The 23,395-nt window shown below is 43.7% G+C and overlaps 1 protein-coding gene across 1 annotated transcript in view; it reads right to left on the minus strand.

Moving 5' to 3' along the window:
- Positions 1-3,052: 3,052 nt before the first annotated feature.
- The window catches only part of HSPA14 (heat shock protein family A (Hsp70) member 14), a 71,758-nt gene continuing 51,415 nt past the window's right edge, over positions 3,053-23,395 (minus strand). The window contains exons 9-14 of the mRNA XM_069627836.1: positions 22,948-23,103; positions 21,799-21,901; positions 12,431-12,646; positions 7,487-7,660; positions 4,218-4,285; positions 3,053-3,469 (exon numbers count right to left, since the gene is read on the minus strand). Coding sequence (XP_069483937.1) covers positions 3,391-3,469; positions 4,218-4,285; positions 7,487-7,660; positions 12,431-12,646; positions 21,799-21,901; positions 22,948-23,103 — 796 coding nt within the window. The 3' untranslated portion in view covers positions 3,053-3,390. The remainder of the gene's footprint in view (positions 3,470-4,217; positions 4,286-7,486; positions 7,661-12,430; positions 12,647-21,798; positions 21,902-22,947; positions 23,104-23,395) is intronic.

Below are 23,395 nucleotides of genomic sequence, written 5' to 3' on the forward strand. Positions count from 1 at the left end.
TATACACATTGGCAGGTTAAGTGAACACATCAAGGGAACTCTGTATTAGCAAGAATGTTTCTTTTCAATCATTCTACCCTTTATCAGCACATATCAATTTTCAAAAGGTTTTCCTGCTCTGTTTAACAGTGGCGGGGCAACTCAGACTTGGAAGGGAGCCTATTTGAAACTCCTGCATTAAGTGGTCCCACCTGTGGTCTTGAAATGGAAATATTCTTTGAATCATCTGTATCCAATTTCCAGTATACATTTTCACAGAACTGTAGACCAAGCTTTTTTACTAATGTGTGAGCGGTCAGCAAGACGGGGGTTGCATTGTGTGAGGATTCATCAGATGTCGTCACTTCTATCAGAGGGGGAGCCCCTTTCCATGAGGCCAGGGAGGTAAGGGCACTATCCGATAGTCGCCCTGGGGGTGCTAAAATGCGGAAGGATCTCCTGGGGTGGGACACCCCTCCCAAGTAGAAGGACGAACACCAGGGTAGAATTAGGCACGATATCCCTGACCCAACCTTCCTAAACCCTTTGCCATCTTGGAGCCAACCTTCACTTGCTAACAGTTCCATCTGCAATTGTAGCATTACTCCATTTATTGACTCTAGTACTGAAACGAAGACGAAAACCTGGGAGGCAGGTACTGACACAAAGAGGATGCATGCATGCAGAAAGAGCACTTCTGTGAACTCAGAGCATTCTAGCCTTTCAGGAAGAAACATACTTGTATAGACCTTAAAAAACAAAGCAGGACTTACCACAAAAAAGCCGTCCCGGGAGCAACTGTGTTTGTGGAAGCTGCTCAGCACAGTAAATTCAAAGCTCTGGTGACTAGGACGCCATTGGAGAAGATGAATCACTAGCAGGTCTGACACAAGAAGCTGGCGAGGCAGTAGCATGGCCTTCAGGAGGAGGTGGACCACGCGGCCCATAACAAGCACAGAATTTGCAAGGGGCCAAAGGCGGCGGAGCGCCGCAGTGACCCAGAAGCTGCCAAAGAGAGAAGCAAGGTCTGTGCAGACACAGGAGAGAACATAGCCTGGCGAGAAGAACCCAGAATGTACGAGAGGGATGGGGCTTACTGCAGGGACCCCAAGAGGGTCCGGGTAACCGAATAATGGCACATGGGGGAAACAGGGGCAAGCACCAGTCCCATCACTTAAAAGCAAGAGCAAGTGAACTGTGTATAAGATGAAATCTTCCTTTTGTCAGTGATGGTGCCAAAACCACCACTGAACACCAGAGAAAGGTCCAATGTGAGAGTTTGACTTTTGCATCCAAGGATGTCTTCCTCGTGTTGGGGGTAGCCCCAAGCCCACTAACCATCAGAAAAGGGGCAAGGACCACAACAATAGAAAACCAGATAAAGATCTTGCACCTAGAAGCACTTGTGTACAGGCGCGTTATAACTTATCATATCAAAGCTACAAGCCATCTTCCTCGTGGCAGTACTTGGCAGAGTAGTGAACCAAGTGGGCCAAGTCAAAGAAGAGGTGAAAGAGACACCAGGATCTGGGACCCAATATCAGAAAGAGATACAAAACATCTTCCTTGTGGCAGTACTTGGCAGGGAAGTGAACTAAGTGGGCCAAGTCAAAGAAGAGGAAACCAGAATTGGGTGTTATAGGTGAGACGCCTGATGGAAAGAAAGGCAGGGGAAGGGATTCATTCCCCTTGGTTGTGATGAACTGAGAGCAAGACACCAGGAGAGGGGAGACCTTCTGCTGGTAGCCGGAAACCGCAGTAAAGTCCAAGATGGTCTGGGGAAGGGAATCTCCCCCCAGGCTATCTGAAAACATACATCAGGAAAAGGGAGCCATTTCCCTGACCCACCAAGGAGTAGTACCAGAGTGTTTGGCACTCTACTATCAGAGGAGGGGAGTCATTCTCCTTGATAACACGTCAGAAGTATTGCTTGAAACATTATTAGCAAGGGGTGGGAGCTATTCCCCCCTGACATGTGAGACACAAGACTGTTTTGAACCGTTACAACAAACCAGGATCTTGAACGCAGGAGATGGGAGTCATTCCCCTGGGATCGGCAAGACCGATAATAATTTCGTTATAGTTGCTAGTGTGAGGGTCAGAAGCAAGGTTTTCATGACAGGAGGGTGGGCATTTCGAGTTGACAGACATCCTGACATTCAGCTTAGATATTTTAGTTGAGGCAGGGAATTCCCCCCCTCCCCCCAAAACCCCCTGCTAGAGATAAGGATTGGTAGGTATTCTTTTATCAACTGTTAGTTCTAAGCACTGTTCGCTTAATACAATTTCCAAATCTCACTTAATGTGAGTGTGGAATTAGCCCAACTAAATCGAAAACTTCATGCCGAGGTGTTTGGGACTCAAAGGTGCATGGCTTGTTGAGATGCTGAAAATATGTTGTTTTAATTAACAATAGTTTTTCAGGGCTCATTATGCTACCTTTGGCAAGACAAATACAATTGTGACAAAGCCGTCTTCCCCTCAGGCATCTGTGAATTGTCCCAACTGTTTTGCCTAAAGACAGGAAACAGCAGTACAAAGCTGCTGTTTTTTTTACGTTATAATCCCATCATGGTAATTGTTTTTGCCGTGGTATGGTATAACTTATAAGATCTCCTCAACCAGCAATGATTACCTTGCCAAATACATAATTTCTGTAAAGAGGAAGATTTGTTTTTTCCAACTTTTTTAATGCAAACTACAACCACATAAATTGTTCTTAATATAGTAACACATACCAAATGTATAAGAACACTTGGATAGCGCACATCTTAAATGGATTGCTTCAAGGCACTTTAATGGATGAATCAGGAAAAGCTAGAAGTTTGGCCTCATTGCACATTATCAGAAGGAGATCGTTCCACAGTGGAGGTGTTTGAAAATCTAAGTGTCTGCTTCCCTTAAGGCCTCAAGGACTTGGCGGAATCTCAAGAAGGTTTTTTCCACTGAGCAAAGGGAGTGCCTAGGTATATATACGAACTAGAAATCGGATATTGGACCATCAACAAGTCTACCAGTCATCTTTCTGAGAGCATTTTAAAAATCAAACAAAGAACAACACATGCAAAGAATACACCTTTGAATTCCATCCATTATGTATAATTAACAGCATGAAAGAAACCATTGTACAGGAGAAAGTGGTTTTCTTTCATATTTGAAGTGTACACAACAAATCCATGGTTTTATTTCACAGAACCAAAGACCCTTTTGATAGGAAAACATGTAATGTTTTGTGGTGATCGGAATGCCTCAAATGAATTTGAAATGATGGCTTCTGGCAACATATGCAATCTGTAGGCTTCAGAAAAAGTTAACAAGAGCTTCTGCTTTCCTCCATTAGTCCACGTGCTGATCTACAGGTTTTTCTTTACATCATCGTGTAACCTGTTAATCACAGCTCCTTCTAGATCATTAAGATGTGACCTCGATCGTGATCATTTCACATTTTCCTGTCCCTTCATCTGTGCAAGTTACATGCAAGGATCCATCTCTGAAAAGCAAAAAAAAAAAAAAGGCTTTCACAATCATGCATTATATTATGTACCACTGTAAATGTAACATTGTCTGAATAATCCTCGGCTGTTTTGTTGGATTACAGAGCATTTGCACAACATCTGTCATTAGCAATTCAGAAGAAGCATACATCAGACACACATTAATGATATGTACTCTCTAGCTGACAACAGTTTTCTCCCACCTCACTTTATGTTTTTGGACAGAACTTATATGGATCAGAAAATTGCTGACCTTTTACTTACATTTTGCACATATCCAGTAAAATATCATCAACATATTTGAAAAAGGATAAGAAAAGCAGATAATGGTATATTTATGAAATAACTGCATTACAAGCTACCTTTGAATAACACGTAGGTAGACTAAGAAAGGAGAACATGCATTTCTCCTCACAACTCTTACAGTACATATCGCTCCCATTTCCAATAAACTGCTTTCCAAGCAGGACGCTCTTCCTTAAAAGAGCTGTTTATGCTAGAGCAAACATAATGGTAGGACATGTAAACTGCTTGGCACAGTAAAGGACACACAACTGCTCCTGTAGGCAATTTTCCATCTAGTTTCATGAAAAGCACCACTGAATTAAACTGTATTTTTTGAAGCAAGATGTATTAATAAGTACTGGTGGGCTCGATAGGCTGAACATGTTAGAAGTTTAAAGTAACACTTTGGGGCGTTTGTATTACCAGCTGCAAGGCATAACTATTTTACAAACTTTTTACCTTTTCATGGTTAGAACTGTTATTATATCATGCTTTCCGTCTTTCTTTTCTAATTCTCTCAGAATAACCTGAAACAGAAACAAGATAGAACACATTAAAAGGTACATACATCCGGCAGCCCTCTTACGCCGCATCATAAATAACTTGCAACATTGCTATATAATTCTGAACAAAATAATTAATGGCATTATTTAGAATTGTCCTGGCATAAGCACATTCATTTACTCCTTAAGTTTGCTTAAGGGGTATAAAATGTTTCCCGTTTGAGATTCTCAAAGAGTCCAGGCACCTGAGTGAGTATTGCGATGAACCAGAGGGGGATCATCCAGAAACCCTGGCCTGGATCCCTTCTTGTGTGGCCAGGGAAAGGCAGTCGCTACCTGACCCTGGGGGCAGTATTATGTGGGAGGATCACATGAGAGGAGGTTCCGGTCAGGAAGAGCGGGAGAATAATCTGAATAATTTCCCTAATGACCATAACGTATTAATGGCATATTGTAAAGTCAGAAATTCTGAGATTAAAATGACTAAGAATATTATGGACTTCAAGTATGCTTTTAGTACTGAGACGAGGAAGAGGTGCTAAGAGTTATAAAACTATAGTGTGCAGTCTAGTGGTTGTAATGACACACCTGAGTGGGACCTTTACATATTTAAAATGCCTTCCAGGTACGGGCCATTAAGAAGAAGCGGCTAGAACAGCAGAAGCAGGAGGAAGAAGTAGGAGACAGATGCCGCTGTATTGGAAGCCGAATGCCTTATCAAGGAACTAGTAGAGGGGTTTGGAGTCCTGTAGAATGCAGAGAACGGGAAGCGGTAAGGCAATTAGCTGTCCTGAGAGGGAGAGAAGTTGAAGTTCTCCTGGCCCTGCATGCTGCTCCGGTGTGTGGCATTTACCAAGGTGCAAGCAGAGAAAGCTCCAACTACAGGAGGCTTGAGCAACAGGAACGTTACCGGAGCTGTCAGACGCCAGTGCAAACCTGGCGAAAGAAGAAACGGGAGCAGCAGGTCAAGCGGAGACACACATGGAAATGGTGAGTTGGTCTTTGTTAGGTAACCGTGGGGTGCTTCGAAACAGACCGCTGACTCAAAACAAAGCTTTTGAATATCGAACTATTGAATTGAAGCAATCTTAAAAGAGACTGAGTTAAAGATTATTGTAACCATCATTGCCTAAGCTAAGAGGCAACAATATTCAAACAAAGTGAATGTGATTCACAAAACGGAAGATCACTTGCAAAAGAAGACTATAACCAGCATTGCCTAAGTCAAAGAAAGGCAATTAAAGAAAACCAAAGATGGCAGAACAGAAGCCCTCCTTGTAACAATCATCAAGGTGGAGAGAAATAGAACTTGCATTGTCGGGGGAAACAAATCAGTGTGAGACATTGTCAATGTGTACTTTATCATTTATAAACCCCTTGTGGTTGTTGGAAATCAAAAGACTTATCCATGAAGCAGTTGTTGATTTTACTTTCCTTTGATGATTGAAGTGTAGAAATATTGAAGCAAACCTCACCACAAAGTACTGGTAGTGGTTGTAGGAGTTTTATCCTGGCAGGCGAGTACACCAAGATAGGGACGATTAGTGGTTAGTCCTGGCAGGCGAGTGGACCAGGAAGAAGATGAATTGAAGTACTGCAATGTGGTAGAAGGTTGTGGTGCAAAGAAAGTTGTACATTAACTGGTGTGAACTATTGTCAAACCATCCTGAGAAAACGGTGTTGCTTATGAAGAAGAAATGTGATATAATGAAAAGTGATTGGTCTTCAGAGAAGAGAATAATTACGTTGTCTTCATACATCAAGTCAGTATGCAAAGTCTTTTTAGTCGGTCAACAGCAGTTTGTGGATACTTTAGCCATTGTCTTTAAGAGTGAGAAATGCTATTTGAAAATAAGATAATTATATTTCCAAGTGAAGGACCTATGGAATGAACAGAACTTTGTGCCATACTTTGCGTGTAACTTGGCTATTGAAAATAACTTTCTTGATTTTGAACTTTGGTTTGAAATATCCTGAATTTTTCCAGGGGAACGGGATTCAACCATGGCTACAAGGATTTATGTTTATAATTTCTCAGTTTGAATTTAAAGGTTATTTCATGAAGTTTGAACAGCCAGATAGTTCCTGTATGATTTTGTTAAATGCATGAGTGTGAGGGACAGAGATCTTTGTACATAAGGCCATTTGCCTTTAGCCTTACTTTGACAGGTGGGGAAACCCTTGTTAGGGAAGGTGAGGCGTTTGTCTCACCCGTATTGTTTAATAAAATGGCTATTTGTGAGAAAACCCTCTACTTGTTCATTTCTCATTTCAGACTCCTCACAGTCTTTTTATTATCAACAAATGAAAACGATTGCTCCCCTGTAGCTAAGTAACACGAAGTTACTAAAAATCTTTTGTTCCTGGGCTTGTCAGTCTTAATGAAAAAAAAACACTTCTTTAACAGTTCATAAGGATTTTGCGGTAATACGAGTGCTGGCACCCTCAGTCTCTTGCGTCCCTCGCAAGACTCTCCTCTTTTCCTCTCTGGGTGCAGTGGGGCGGGGATAACTTTCAAACCTTGCAGATGTTGCTTCATCTCAGCAACAAGATGTAATAGAAGCTGCTGTTTGACCGTCATGGACAGGTAAGCAACACAGCGCTTTGGACCCATGTCCCGCAGGCCTGAGTCGTTGAAGGTCTTATACCTGCCCTTCCCAAGGTCCCCAATATCTACCTTAGACCTTGCTTCACTGAAACTGGCACTGGTCTTCCTCGCCTCTTGCTTCTGCCTCCTCCTACCATAGGCTCTGCCCACTACCTTGGGTATATAGTCCAAAAAGATCTCTAACACCCCTATCATACACACAAACACTTCCCTTTAGCCTGTCTTCCGCTGCCCGTCCCGGTCAGCCTGTCAGCCCCTGCACGCACTCGTGTGTGGCAGGGGCGTGACAGTTAAGATTAAGAACGACCGCTCGGAGGGTTCTCAGAGCGGTTTTTCTAAATCAGGTCTTTTTCATGCTCGGAAAAATGAAAAAGACCATTTCACTTAATACCAGATATTTTCATTTATATCATGGACTCTCCCCTTTTAATCGCATGTAAATTCCCCCAGCCCCCTAAAATATATGGATGGTGCTTCAAAAACCTGTGAGGAGCGAAGAAAATCAGAAAGCTACAGAGGGTATTCTTAACATGTTGCTTGCAAGACTAGAGTTGTAATTTCAACAATGAAAATAAAGTGCGTGATTGCATATTGCTGCAGGGCAGCTGCAGGCTCACCTGTGCAAATTTATATTCTTCAGTTACAGAGTTTTTCCCAGTGGATTCGTACAGCTCTAGACAGACAGACGAAATGCTTCCAGGTGCATGCAACGTGTGTTGCCGTCGTGCTGGCAAGGGAGTGCCAGACGGTAATAGTACTGTGAATTTGTTGGCTCCACATTCATCTACTTCCTGGTAAACGAGAAAGAAGAATCATCTTTGTAGTCATCAATTTCCATGACTGACTTGGTGTTCGTGAAAAGGAACCCAAGTTACTTACCTGTAACTATCTTTCTTTAGAGTTGGTATTTTCCATATACGATTGCTTCGAATTGTACCCAGCATCTGGCAGCAAATTCTCGGTGTGTAATTAACGTATCAATTTTGGCTGTAAAACTAAACCAGCATCACAAGAGTGTCCGGTCTACACCCTTTGATCTTTTCTGGATTCATCCAAGAGTGGATGGCCTCCAACCCACATCCTCTGAGGCAATCTTCAGATTCTTGAGTACAGGGGGTGATATCAATTTATAAAGTTCTACATCGCCTTCCCACAGAAAATGGGGCGTTACACGGGAATTCAGGAGATATAGTCAAGACTACAGAAATGTATTTAAAAGGTAAACACAATTTTATTTACTGAACATTGTCTTTCATAAATGCACAAATATTACATTGATTATAAAATAAAACTATCCCTTGGTATACAGGCCCCAACTTCTAGAATGCATCTGCACTAAAGGTTTTGGGAGTATGGCAGAGCAGCCAGGCTCATCTTGGGAAGGAGATATGAGCTGTTAGTATGTACAAATAAACTCAGCAAATACATAGCCCCAAAGTAAAATAGATATTTATTTAATATACACAAGGTAAGGTTATTCAGGCAAGTAATACTATTTTAACTAATCAACACACTAGAAAACATAAGCAATACTTCATGTGACTAAATCAATAGCAGGGAAATATACAGATCATGAACATAGTCCAATGGTAAGTAAAATCACTTGTTATAGCAACTCAGAAAACGTTCTGTTGTAGAAATAAAAAGGTTAAACCACACCAACAATAGCAGGGCAATACTTTAAGAGACTTGTATTACTTTTGAAAGGACACAAGGCTTTAGCAGTTCATCTCCATCTAGACACGAGTTCGTCAAAGTCAAATGAAGGTAAAGCAGAGTTACAGGGGATTCTTCAATTACAAGTAAGATGCTTTTGTGGGCCAAAAAGATTTCAGCACTCCAGCATCAAAAAAAGGGCGACAGATTGACTCGATTTATGTACCACCATGAGTCCCACAGTACCTGAGGAGTGATGAAGAAGATACAGCTGGATTCTTTCACGGTGCAACCGCAATGGATCCGGTCTCATGTTCCTTGGTCATGGGGATGAAAGGAGGGACTCTGGGAGGGATGCTGCACGGAGAAAGAACTTGCAGCAAAGGATCCTTTGTGCTCCAATGTTGGTTTGCAGTTCTGGCACCTTTTCACGCTTTCCAAGGATGAACGTTTACCGCCTGGATAATCCGCCTCGATTCTTCGCTCCTGCACTCTGGTGAGGAGATTTTGAGGGGGATCTTGTCTCTGGAGGTCCACCTAGAGCCTTACCAAATATATGGGAGTATTTGTTCATGTGAAGATGATGTACTGCTTTAGGCAAGATTTTGTGCAGTACCCTTGGGGTGCACTACACAACCTTGGCAGCCTGGCAATAGGAACCCAACCTTCGGTATGAGTCTGTACTATGGTAGTGTGACTGAGCAGCCAGGCTTATCTCAAGAGGTGTCAAAGCGAACAGTAGGGCAGTTGCACAGAGGTTCACAGTGACAAGTATCCAAATAAACACGTACACTCAAGGTTTCTTGAATAAACAGTTATTCATTCATTTAACAGTCAGATTGAATAAGCCTTCTGCAGAAGGGGAAATATAATATTGACAAACAAATACACCCCAAAATACACACTCTTAGTTTCTCTACATTAGCAAGTACCCATTTGGGATGGCACACAGACACTTCCTACACCCTCAGGTGACAAATATATAGGACACTGTGGACATTAATATATCAATGATACATTTATAGCAATACTGAGATTGGTTTCAAAGAAAAGGTTATCAGAATAAAACAAGAGATCACACAAATATTCTAAAGCAGGTAAGCACTTTTGAAACCCCCCCCAATGCAAAGCAAGTTACCCCTTTCCTGGAAGGAAGGTAAAACACACAGTCAGAGGGAAGAAGAGTCATTCAGGGAGCCACGCACGCCAATGTCCATTGGACAAAAATCTAGGTGAGCTTAAGCACTTCTTGCAGGTAAGTAAACATCTTGCACAATGTTTTAGAAGTCTTTGTAGCTAGAAAAAAATGGAATCAATGTAGGGCCACAAGCTGTTTAGGCTTCTGAGGAGTAAAGCTGTAAGCAACTCTACAAAAGCAACAAGACAAGTTTCAACTGAGAACAAGTAAGGCTACAGGACAAGAGGTAAATTCTCTTAGATTGTACAGTACCTTTGGTTAGACTGAATGGTTCCAGCTAGCTTCTGTTCCTGTGCAGTTCTGCAGTTCCCGTTGTTCCTGGGTCTCAGACGTGGGGACCAGAGGGAGGACGGTCAGCAGTAAAGGACAAACTACAATTCAGCAGCACTTTGCAGTTTCAGCTCTTCGCGTCTCAGCAAATAGCACAACTGCAATTCTTGGCTACCACTTCAGACTTTCCTCGCATCTGGGGTGCAGCACCCTGTTGAGGTGGCTCAGGCTTGGTCAGTCCTGCTTCCTGGGAGTCCGGAGGATCTTACTGCAGCTCGGGTCTGACTTAAAAGTGATGCACCCAATCTGGAGCTCCTCTCCCTGGCACTTCGGTTCCAACAGCAGCAGAAGTACAGCCAGCTCTGAGAGGATGTCCAGATGAGTTCGCTTTGGAGTTGATTGGTCCCACCAACTCGAGAGGAGAAGTCGTCCTTGCAGGGCTTCTCTAGTCGAGGCGAATTCGGAGCTTCAGCACAGCAGCAGGGCTTCCCCGAGCAAATTAACGGTCCAGGAGTTGCAGCAGGCGTCTCTTCCAAGTTCTTCTGCGGATTCCTTCATCCAGGTTCGACTGTGCCTTCCAAGACAAAAAGCCTTGCCTTTTATGCAGGTTTCTCCGATTCATTCCAGCCTAGCTGCCAGTCAAACAGCAGGGTGACTGCCCTTGCCAGACAGCCAGCCAGCCAATCACCTTTGTGTGCATTTCTGTAATCAAGGGGATTAAGTACAGGGAGTTCTTCCTGCCCCTGCCAGACACTCTGGAGCCAAAGGTGGGCTTCACTTGTGAATACCGCCAAAGACAAAACTAACAAAGGGACCAAACCTGGTTTGGCACGCAGAGTAAATCTCAAGAAGAACCTTTCCACAGAGAAACGGCAAAAAAAAGAAGACCGGGGCCATTTTGACAAAAATAGCACCCAAGGGTGCTTTACTGCAGCTGTGAACGCAGCCTGCGGTAAAAACACACTGGTAGTAAAAAGTAAACCACTGCCACCAGCCACTAATCGCAGAAAGGGTAACATAAGAATGTTACATGAGAAGCTAGACAAAGGGGATACCAAGTAACCTCTCCAGCACCCTATTGTAAGACAGTGGATGCTGGGTCTAGAAAGTTAAAAATATAAGTGAAGTCACTGCTCTTGGAAACAGTAGTTTATCCAAGGGAAGGTATTTAAACCTTTGGTTAATCTGAAAGACTTCCCTGTGCCACTTCACTGAAGGTGCCGTTTGTCACAATGGAAAAAGATGCCTATGAAGTTTGTCAGACTCCAAAAACCAAAACACAGAAAACACATCGAATTAAAAAGTACAAAGTCCCAAAATTCAGCAAAAGAGCTTGGGGTCTCTAAGGTAGAGAGGAATTAGCACATTTCTGAGAATTCTCCCTAACAGGGTGATAAGAATCTCATCAGCTCGGGTAGTTAAAACACACATCACTACAACATTCAAATGTTAGTGGGCAATTGGTGGTAAGCCATAGGAGAGAAGGGGGCCTTAACCATTGCTATATGGTCTGTTTCAATTTCAACTTTCTGCATCAATATGCACCTGGGGAAGGGCGCTCAACCAATCACGTGGCTGGAAGAGAGGGCGAGAATACACTGTACCAGCCACTCTTTCCAGCCACACCAGGCCCTTCCCTGGGTGGCGCCATCTTGATTGTGGGGAGACAACAAGGAACCTCTCCCTGTTGCTGCCTCACTTCCCCACCCCCTGCCATCCCCAAAGTGATCCCGCTTCCTTTCCCCTACCCACTAACTTCCTCTACACTTAACTGCCAGACTGGAACTTTGTTCTCCGGTCCCTGCGCTCCTCCCGCCCACGGACGCCATCAAAATGGAAACGGGACTGACTCCCTTTTCCAATGGTAGCAAATGTCTTTTTTTTCTTCTTCAGAAGATGGGCTCGCACAATATGCAGAGCCCATCTCCCCAAAAGTAATTAAAAACAAACTATTTGCACCCCGGCATGCAAATAGCAACCCCCCCCTCGTCGGGGTGCAGACATGGCCAGTGACAGCCCTGCCTATGTTTGGGCTGGCAGGCTTTTACCATTCGTTTAGGCCCAGCAACGCTTGGGTGATTGTTACATTTTCAGGGACTTCCTTAGCCAGAGTTCCAACTGGACAATGCTCATTTCAAGGTTCCAAGCACTGTCTAAGTGATTTGTTTTTATCATGCTTTTATGATTTTGACATAACTCTGGTGTTGGCCATTAAAACCGTTCGCAGATCTCCTTTTGGGGTGCAATGCACCAGTAAAGGTACATCCCCCAAAGGCACAGTACTCCGATCAAAGGACCGTAGAATATGGATACATAATCAGAGCATACAAAGCAGACTTATTCCATAAAGAAGCCAATTAAAGGGGAAAGATAACCAGTGAGTGAGTAGGTACATAAATTAGGACAATCACAAAACAATGTGAAAATGTGAACTCACCTTAACTAATATATCTCTTGCAGAACACTCCATAGGTAGCGTTTCCTCTTCCAGCGAGAGGCTATCCTTTCCAAGCAAAAGGCCAGCTTCAATGGCGGCACCGATGGGAATGACCTCATCTGGAGGTATGGTGTTCAGCAATTCCACGTCTGGGAAAAGATCTTTAATCAACTGCTGTAGCTTTGGGATCCGAGCAGATCCTCCACAGAGCACTACCTGGAAGAACAACGGATCCTTTGAAGCTCAAATTTATATTCCAAATTTCCTCGTGGAGGGGAAAGCGCATCATGATCTTTCACATTACTATTCTACACAGTTCTTCATAGAGCTTTTTATAAATCATGTTATACAGACACAGAAGCTTCATTCAATTGAATAATTTAATTACACACATCATAAATCCTCTGGTCCCGACATTGCATTTCCGTGTTTTTGGCTCATTGATTGCATTCTGAGGCTGCGCCTTCCTTCCTTGCTCGGATGCGACCTTGTGCAGTACCCTGTAAACTCATCACTGCATCCTACGTTATGCTCTTCTGTACTGCATTACCTATGAACCCGCATTGTATTGCGATTTACTGCACTGCACTGTCATGGTCTGCACCCTGTGAACCCTTTACTGTATGGTTTGGCCTGTTGCAGCACCTTGTGAACCCCATATATTGCATTACCTGCTAGGGTCACTTGTTTTGCATTACCCTTGTGAATCCCTCACTGCATCGTATGGCCACGTGCCAGTAGAACGCTTTCTGACTGACTGCCCATAATTGCTATGTTGCCCATTGCATTGCCTATTGACAATGCATCGCACTCTTACCTACCAGGTGCTCGCATACTGAGTAACTGATAACTCGCTCCCCACTCTCCGCTATTATGCATCTCCAGAGTGCAGCTCTCACGTACCTTCAACTTGTCTCTTACTAAACTTCGCAGTACATCTTGACTCAGCATTATTTTGTCTGAATACCCCCATAGCTTCACCACCACTGAACTGCAACCACATCGTCCCGACATCTTTCTGTGAATCTCAACAAATATTTAACACGTGCCTTCCTGTGCACGTACAACGTCTTAGCGACAACCGTGACAACATTCACGAACTATTCCCTGTTCACTTAACCATGGAAGCCCCACTAACTAACCCTTACCTCAACAATCCTGAGCTCTGGCTACAACACTTCACCAGGAAACCCACACCCAACCAACCTTGCGTTATATCATGGAGAAACCTTAGACTTGGGTCCGGACTGTCACACCGCGCCTATCATCGCCCTATCACTGCCCAGTACATCAAACCCTCTGACATCAAGTTCACACCTGCCACCCACCACCATACTCCCACCCCCTCCCTAGACACACCCTCGCTGGCCTCCACCCCTGATTTATATACCTCACCGCCCACGACACAACCGTCAACAAGTATCAAAGCAGCTCTGATCAATTCCAGGTCTCTCACTGCCCATGCCCTTGACATGGCTGATCTTATCACTACTCATGATTTGGACTTTAGAGACGTCACTGAAACCTGGCTCCATGCGGCCTCAGGACCCCTGCTATCCCTTGCTATCCCTGAAGGCTACACCATCATCAGAGGTGACTGCAACACTGCCCAAACTAAAGGAGGAGGTATCGCCATTATGCACAAAACAGCTCTAAACCTCTGTCTCTCCATTCCCGGCCAATTTAAATCAGCAGAATCCCTCACAGCTAAGCGTGCCGTCTCCTCCAACCAGACTATTACTATCCACATTATATACCGACCCCCTGGCCCCTTATCCACCTTCACTGAGGACCTCGCCCACACACTATCCGAAAACACCAAGACCACTTCTCAAATCATCTTACTAGGTGATTTCAACTTAGGCCTCCTTGACCCGAAGGATGCACCTGCCCATGATGTCAATAGCTTACTACTCAATCTAGGCCTCACACAACATGTTACCGCACCTACTCACTCTTAAGGGCAGAATCCTAGACTGGATTGCTGACCTTAAAGGTCGACTCCAATGTACCTTGTGCTTGGACTGACCACCATCTTATCACCTTTAGCATACCCACTAAAACCTTCCATTCCACCCCTAACATAGCACCTGCCACACTCACTAGGAACAAGCGCAACATAACCTGCGCCAAACTTATCCCACTCATCCTCCCTGCCCTCAATGATCTTGCTTCGACATGTTCGGATCCTACTGTCTTGGTAGACTCTTATAATCAGACTATGTTAAAAGCATTAGATCTCATTGCTCCTTCCAAACTACGTAAACCTAAACCCCGGGCTCACCTCAATTCCTGGTTCACGCCACAGCTGAGAACCTTACGCAAGGAAAGGGCCCTCGAAACTCGCTGGAGAAGCCACCCGACTGAATCTAATAAAGCAAGTATGGTATTAGCGACGTTTAACTATAAAGAAGCCATACTGTCTGCCAAAAAAAGAGACGTACAATAAACGTATTGAACTTGCCCAATCGAACACCAAGGAGCTCTTCAGAATTCTAAAGGAATTGAAATCTCCCGCCCCTCCCCCAGACACCTGTTCCAAAGACACCACTTGGTGCACTAACATCTAAGAGGCTCTCCTGGGCAAAATTACCATGCTCCAAACTAAAATTAACGGGAAAAAAAAAACAGCCTGCACTCACTTATTTCAGTTTGCGCCTCAGGACAACCACAAACCCACTATTGCATCCTTGCAACCATTCTGCTTCTCATCTCTCTCCACCTCGGAAGTTGAACACATCATCAACAGCCTTAAGCCCTCTAATTGACTCCTGCCCAGCCACTATTATCACGGAGGCCTCACACAACCTGGCACCTTTCATCATCACCTCGCACAAACTCCTCTTTCAGGACGGGGATCGTCCCGGACAACCTCAAGGATGCCTGGGTTATTCCGCTCCTGAAAAAACCCACCCTGAACGCTAACATTCCCACCAATTACAGGCCAATTTCTTCAAAAATTCTTGATTGAGCGGCATACTTGCAGATCCAAGATTATCTTGAAACCAACGGGCTTCCGCCCTCGCCACGGCACTGAAACTGCACTGTTAGACTTAAAAACGCAAATGGAAGACAAGGGTAAATTGGCGCTCTTACTAGACCTTTCCGCAGCATTTGATTTAGTCAATCACCAAATCCTCTGCCACCACATCAACACTGCTGCTAACTTCTCTGAGAAAGCTACTACCTGGATTACCTCCTTCCTGGACAACAGATCCATGAGGGTCTTCTCCCCCACAGCCACTACTGAACCTTCCCCTGTCACATGTGGAATCCCCCAAGGATCATGTGTGTCCCCAACACTTTACAATGTCTTCACAAAACCTCTATTTGACATACTGGACCGCATGGGCATCACGTACACTAATTACGCTGACGACACCCAAATACTTAATCCCCTTACTGGCGATTACAAAACTGACTCCCTAGCTATCAACGCCATTTATCAAGTCATCCAAGCCTGGATGGTGCAACATGAACTGTGCCTAAACGATGAGAAGACTGAGCTCCTCATCTTAGGCTCACCCCATAAACTCAGTAAACTTGACTCCTCATTCAAATCCTTTACCATCGATGGTAACCCCATCAAAGTGGTTAAGGATACCAAAACACTAGGTATATACCTTGATTCCACCCTCTCCTTATCTAGACAAACCAATGCAGTCTCCTCAGCCGCATCCTACACATGTAAGCTCATCAGAGCCTGTCGCCCCTTTCTGTCTCCAGCTAACTGCACTACCCTAGCCAGGACCCTTGTCCTTTCCAGAATTGACTATTGCAATGCCCTTTATCTAGGTACCAACCTATGCAATATCAGAAAACTCCAAATTATCCAAAATAATGCTATTAGAGCGGCCCTTAACATTACTAGGACCTCACACATCTCAGAACACAGACAAAACCTCCGTTGGCTCTCAGTTACCCAAAGAATATCCCTTAAAGCTCTGGCACTCACACATAAAAGTATTGCGAACCAAGCCCCCAGCTACCTCACCAACAGGTTCACATCTCACTCAGCTGCAAGACCTCTCAGAAGCACACACGCCATTGTCATCCCACGCTTCAACCTCCAAAAATCTGGAGGCCGCAGTTTCCCAGTCCTTGCAGCTAAGCTGTGGAACACGCAACACAACCCACTCAGAGCTGAGCCCTCGTTCCCTGCCTTCAAGGGTAAGGCCAAAGACTGGCTGTCCACCCAGGACTAGGCATAACCTTCAATGGAACACTCAGCTCAGCATCATAGGCCGTCTTTGCACTATATCTTACCTTTGTATCTTCTCAGCCTGTCTAACCTGCACACCATTGATTATGTATCATGTATATTTTGTATATTTTTTATGTAAATATTGTCTAAACCTGTACACCCTCGATTATGTATTATGTATATTTTTATTGTCAATATTGTGACTGTAACCTGTCTATAACTAAATAATGCGCCGGTTGCCCTCGGGCCTTGTGCGCTATACAAATAAACAAAATACAAATGATCAGTTTGTCAGCTGAGTAATTACAGGTTTTGTTAAAGAATAGAGGGATCTGATCACATGGTGAAAAAGCAGCACATCAGGTGTTGATGCCCATTTCCATGCCTGCTGCAGTACTAAATAATATACTTGAGTCTCCAGCTCTAACTGCATTAAACCAGCATACCCCTCCACCCCCATCCCAGTCTGTTACATGGCTTTTATATATGGTCACTCATTTCGCACCAACACACTCATTCATTTTTCGTTCTACGTTTGATATAAGCTGAGCCCAGCTAGGATGCACCCCACAAACAATGTTTTGAAAAAGGTAAGACACGCAATGGAAATAATATGAATTGGCACAGAAAATTGAGACAAGAAGGTTGTTTTTTATTATTGGCATACCGGGACATGAATGGGAACAGGAAACCTTGAATGCTGGACATGCCAGCTACAAGAGTTCCCTTTGATTGATAATCCATTGAAATAAAGTATAATAGTGAGGCTGCTGATTAACCGGGGACTCTTTTGATTGACAGATATTTTCTTTGTGTCTTTTGTAAATAGGCAGGCTATTAAGGATATTGAATGACTAGGTAGGCTACTTTTTGAGATTTACTTAATGTTTCTTTTGTAAACATCAAGCACAATTCTAATGATTTGTTTCTAAACAGAAGTTGGTTATACACTTGCCTGAATAATTATTGTATTTACTGTGAGATACCCAAGTGTTTTCTCACTCCTACTCCCCTTGAATACTCTGGCCAGGTGGCCAGGGAAAGGCCAACGCTCTTGGATCCTGACTCTGGGGCGGGAGAAGCGAGGGAGGATCACCTGGGTGGAGGGTCCTTGAGGAATGGGAGTGGGGAACCCTTGGGCAAGACATGGTGTCCCCTTTTTCCATCGATGAGAAACCTAACACTCCCCAGACCTTTACGGGCTATTATAAGCCAGTGCCCCTCATTTTTCAACATGAGACATTTGACAGTACTGGGACGAGTAAGAGGACGACTAGTAGTAATGCACACCAACATGCAGCACTTTGGTCCATGACGAGGAAGAGGGCCTCGGAGGAATACCATTGCAAGGATCCTGCTTGTCTTGCTAATAAGCCAAACTATAGTCAGACAATTAAGGAAAAGGACTTGCACCTGTAACCCCTTTACACTACTCAGGTGTATAAAAGGGGCGGGTGTAGAAAGGTGAGGGAAGAGAAGTGAAGGGAGCTGTGGAGAGCCGTGCTGCTGCCGAAGAAGTACACGGAGGACAGACCTAGCTGAGGGTGTGGAGTGGGAGCAGGAGCTCCGTGGCGCAGAGGGAAGACGAAGGAAGGAGACCAAATGTGGGGTCATCATTCACTTCCCCTAATGAACTGCTTGTTCTCCCGTGGCGCTGCAAGAGTGCCAGAGTGCCAAAGGGACAGAGATAGGCCCTCTGGAAGGAAGCCGACAAGTGAATGCGATACAGAAGAGGACTTCACAATGAGCCGGTGAGTTTCCGAGCTTGAGAAACCGGGTGTTACTGTAACAGTGCGTTTCATAAAATTAATTGCTATTGTCAATGAGGACTGAAGCTGAATACAATGTAACAGAGTGGTTGCGTGGCCTGCTAAAGGAACAAGCACATTTTCAAAAGTCTCTGAACGCTGTGAATCATTCATGTTTGAAATGATTACGCTTGTTGAAGTGGTAGCAAGCCTTTAACAAGCAATGTTTTCTAAAGTCTTCAACCAAGGAATGAAAGCACTGAAAACTAATATATATTGAAGACCGAACTAAAAGGAAAATTGAACATTTAAAAAAACCAATAAAATGCTGAATGAATGCTGTACAACAAACTTAAATCTTCAAGTTGAATGAAATCTTGTAGCCAAATATAATGAAGCAACGCAAGACTGCATTAAGCTTTGAACTACAATTGAATAACATTAATGGCTGCACAATGAGGAAAGCCTAAAAGAGTGAACCTTAAGAAGTGACTAAAGTGTGGCAAGGCTGCCAGTTGGAAAGGGGGGTGTCACACGGGTTGACAGAGCCGAGGGCGGCCGAGGAGAAACCAGAGGAGCCCAAGAGCACACCCTTATTCAGGGAATCAATAAAGGGAATCAGGTGAAGGTATCCTGCCGCACAGGAACAATCCCCAAGGAACATGTGTGAGCCATTGAAGTCTTGTGGAAGGGAACCCCGAGATGTGGCAAGTTCATATGTGTTGTCATGGGTTCGGAGTCTCAAGACCCCCATTATTTGTATTGCGTTGTCTTGAAATTTGGAGAAGGGAACACCAGGAGTGATTTAGAGCTATATTGCTTCGAACTGGAGAAAGGTGAAATTCCAGACACTTTCATGGAACCTTCTTGTGCTTAGGGAACGGGAACTGAGAGAAAGCTGTGAGCTGGAAGAAGCTCAGAACTTTAAGTTAAACACTGTTAATTTTGACTTTGACATCCCTACACATTTGTTTGTTCTAGGGCAAGAATAAGTTTTGGACACAGACTATTAAGTTGAACTCTTTTGATTCACACTTTCCTTAGTTTTATTCAGATGGGGAAATCCCACCTTACCATACGTCAAGTTAGGCCTTCAACCATCCTGACATTTAAGTTAATAAATATCTTTTGTTTGAACTTTAAGTCTCTTGTCTGTGTCTTGCTTCACGGTTCATTCACAGTACGTTCTTACCAAATGTATTGGCTGCACTAAATGTTGTTAGAATAGTCAATTACGCGTTGATGCACACAAACTCAAATTCAATTTAGTCCAGCTGGCATGGGGCACAATGCCATTTTCTAATCGCACAGGTGCAGCATGTACATTTTGTATGTGAAACACACATATATAGCCCAGACACAAGTACTACTTTGGTTTGGGTCAAATTTTTTCTAAAGCCTCTATCAGCACCGCTTCTGGAAACCTTTTCAATAGCCCGAGATCTACAATGTTTAGAAACCTGGTGCATCAATTACACTGCCCTGGACCTGGCTTCACTAAGATGAAGTACATGACTGGGGCATTTAATTAATATCTGGTTAGCTTTATTATCTCTGTTGCCCGACCCACCCAATATAAACGACTATCCTATTTCAAAAGTCCTCTGTGTTCACCTCAATTAAATACTAAGAGCCACGATGTAAGTGGCCATGGCACATGACATGTTCTATGGATATACTCCCTTTCATCAACGGTATGCCCTCCTACTTGCTATAAGGGGTTATATTTGAAAACCCAAAGGATTATAATTCTTTGTTAACAGTGAAGCCCAAAATAGTCCAAAAGTTTTGTTGTCCTGGTTAAAAACGTTGAGACCCCTATGTCCACTCTGTCTTTACAATATACATTGATTTCTCAAAAGTGGACCAATATTGTCCCGTCCTACAGTACACAATCCCTCTTCAATGGAAGTCCACTGAACCATGCATCATTTTCGATCATCAACCCAATGAAGTGGATGCCTATGTAATGGTTGCTTTGCTAGCACCCCTGGCAAAAGACAATTAACTCTCTGTTTTTAGCCCTGTGGACAAGCATTCTACTTGTTTTCTTGTCTTGTTTTATTTCGCCCAGTCTCTGAAATGCGCCATGCTGCCCCAACTCACGCTAGGTCCTCCTCCTTCAATCATCTGCCACCCCACAAATGCCTTGCCTTTTTGAGTTTGCAGATTGCCTCAAGCTCAACACTGTTTCAGCTCAAAATCTGCTAAGGCCTCACCCCAATCAGACAGAAAATCAAGTTGTAGCGCATGTTTCATCTTCATGCCTTGCTGTGAAAAACGTTTCTAACAGATCAGAGTCAAGTGAATTAACTTAGTTCAAATTGACAAGTGATCTATTTTCAACCATCATCGTACCATCGCAAAGTGTTAGCAGAATCCCTAGATAATCACCCAGTTCACTCGGTATATCCCCATATATATGGTCGCCGCAAATAATATCGCCAGGAAAATGTTGTGGCGATATTATTTGGGTGACCATATATATGGGCAAAGGGGCAAAAAAAAAAAAAAAAAAAAAAAAAAAAAGACTAAAAAAAAAAAAGGGGTTGCGGGGGTGTCCACCGCATGTTCCACGCAATAATGTCGCCACAAAAAACGGCCATTTTCCGGCGAGATTTTTGCGGCGACATTATTACATGGAAACGTTCACTCGCCTCAAGATCAGAACAGATAAAACAAATCTTTACAGAGTTGTGCCCCACAGCAGACAAAAACGAGACACAAAGACCGAGCACAGAAAAAGAACTACTGGCAGGCGTGCATCAGTCTCCAAAGGTGATAAAGGCAACGTTGTTTCTCAGAGAAGCACAACATTTAGCAGTACTGAGGTTTGGCTGAATGTTTTAGGTAATGTGGATAAAACTAGTTTTTCTAGCCATGTTTGGCCTTCTTTCTTTCGTTGTTGGCTAATAAAAGTACCACATAGATTTATAATGTGTCTAAACCAAAATCTGTCCCCACACATTGCTTATACAGCTAGAGACCACCCTATTACGGTTCCATGTAATAATGTCGCCACAAAAATCTCGGCATGCAAAAATATCGCCGAAAAATGGCCGTTTTTTTGTGGCGACATTATTACATGGAACATGCGGGGGACACCCCGGCAACCCCCACATTTTTAGTACATTTTTTTAAAAATTTTATTTTTAAATTGTTTTCTTTTTTCCCCTGTCCCCATGTATATGGTCGCCCATATAATATCACTATGACCTTTTCCCAGCGATATTATTTACGGCGACCATATATATGGGGATACTATTACCTGATACCCCTATTACAGAACCAACAGTGCACCTCACTGCAATTACAGATCAGGTGAGACAAGCCAATGGAGAAGACAGGAATATATGGAGCATGTGCCTCAAACAAGGCAAACTTATGAAAAGGTAAAGATGGGTGGCCCCACTCACCTGGTTTATGTCATCTGCAGTGAATCCAGCTTCTGCCAGCAGTGTTTTGATTGGTTCAATGGACCGATTGAAAAGCGAAGAACAGACAAGTTCAAATCTGGCTCTGCGAGACACAACCAAAAGGACATATCTTCAGCGTGGCATGCTAATAAATTGTAATTTGAGATGCTGAGTTGTATAAAACTGCATAAATAGGTTCATTTGAGGGGATGAGAGGAGAGATATTACAGCGTTTGGACACAAGTCACATCAATATAACCGTGCACAAATTCAAAGTAAACAATGTATTTTCGGCCCGCCATTATCACATAGCATACATATGAAGCCGCCCAACCATCTCCTGGTTGGAAACAATGTGAGGGTCATAAGGGGGTGGGGTGGAGTGTGTGCGCACATGAGGATGAACAATGGGGTTAGTGGAGAAGAGTTAAGATAACGTGCCCCACAGCATAGTGGTCCAATACTCCTATAGCAGAAACTAATTTCACACAAAGATAAGTATCCCAAATGTCATTCCAACCACCTAGGTTGTGCTTGCAATGACATTCCACCGTCTCACACTTCAATCACATTCCCTCCATTGGTGTACATGCAAGATTTCCTAAGACCTCAGTCCTGGGGAGTATTGATGCTCTGTATAGTGTGAGAAACCTGAGGATATCCTCACTCTTACTCCCCTGGATCCTCTCCTCTGGTGGCCAGGGAAAGGCCACAGCTTTCGGATCCTCACCGTGGGGTGGAGAAGCAATGGAGGATCAACTGGGTGGAGGGCACTTGGGGATGGGGTTCCCACAGGCGTAATTTTCCTTGTGAAACATTCCTATTTCTAAGGAACATATAACTTAAGGACATTCTTGAACTAAACAAGCACTTAAAAAAAAAGGAAAAAAAAAAAAAAGACAGTCGGTCAGGGGTGGACTGGGAATTAAAAGAGGCCCTGGAAAAAATTACTGGGGACCAACATAGGCCCTGGAAATAATGTTCAAAGTGGCCCCATATGACACATTCTCAGCAAGCCCAATGCTTTTCCTATGAGAAAATGTGGAAATACCACATAAAAGAGGCCCAGGGTGCAGAGGCCCACAGGGAAATCTCCAGAGTTCCCTATAGGCCAGTCCACCCCTGCAGTCGGTCATCTGTTCAGGTTACCTGGATACACTGCAATCGAAGTCTATGCCTTCGTACAAGGAGTCCACAAAACAGTTTGAACTTCCCAAGGTGGATAAAGCATGCTTTGCCACATCTGCACTGTTCATCAGCTTCATCATTGCCCGGGCATTTTTTTTTATGTCGTGTTTGTAGGATCTGCATGAGGAAAAAAAACATTTAAACATTTATATTATTTAAAAAAGATAGCTGGTCAATTGAAATGAAAAATGAAAAATCAAGTTGACGATATGCTCTGCCTAGGACTTAAAGTGGACCAAATCCTACTCATCCAAAATCAAGTGACGAGACTTATTTTGGCACTCAAGCCCTGGGACCATATCTCACCAGGCACGATTAGCCTCAACTGCGTTCCCCATTGCAAAGAGAACACACAATATCAACTGTATTGCTTTCAGAATCCACAAAACACTGCTTCTACAAGACCCTT

Source organism: Ambystoma mexicanum, chromosome 12 (assembly GCF_040938575.1).
Source record: "Ambystoma mexicanum isolate Mex_15411 chromosome 12, UKY_AmexF1_1, whole genome shotgun sequence".
In the NCBI taxonomy this organism is placed as follows: Eukaryota; Metazoa; Chordata; class Amphibia; order Caudata; family Ambystomatidae; genus Ambystoma; species Ambystoma mexicanum.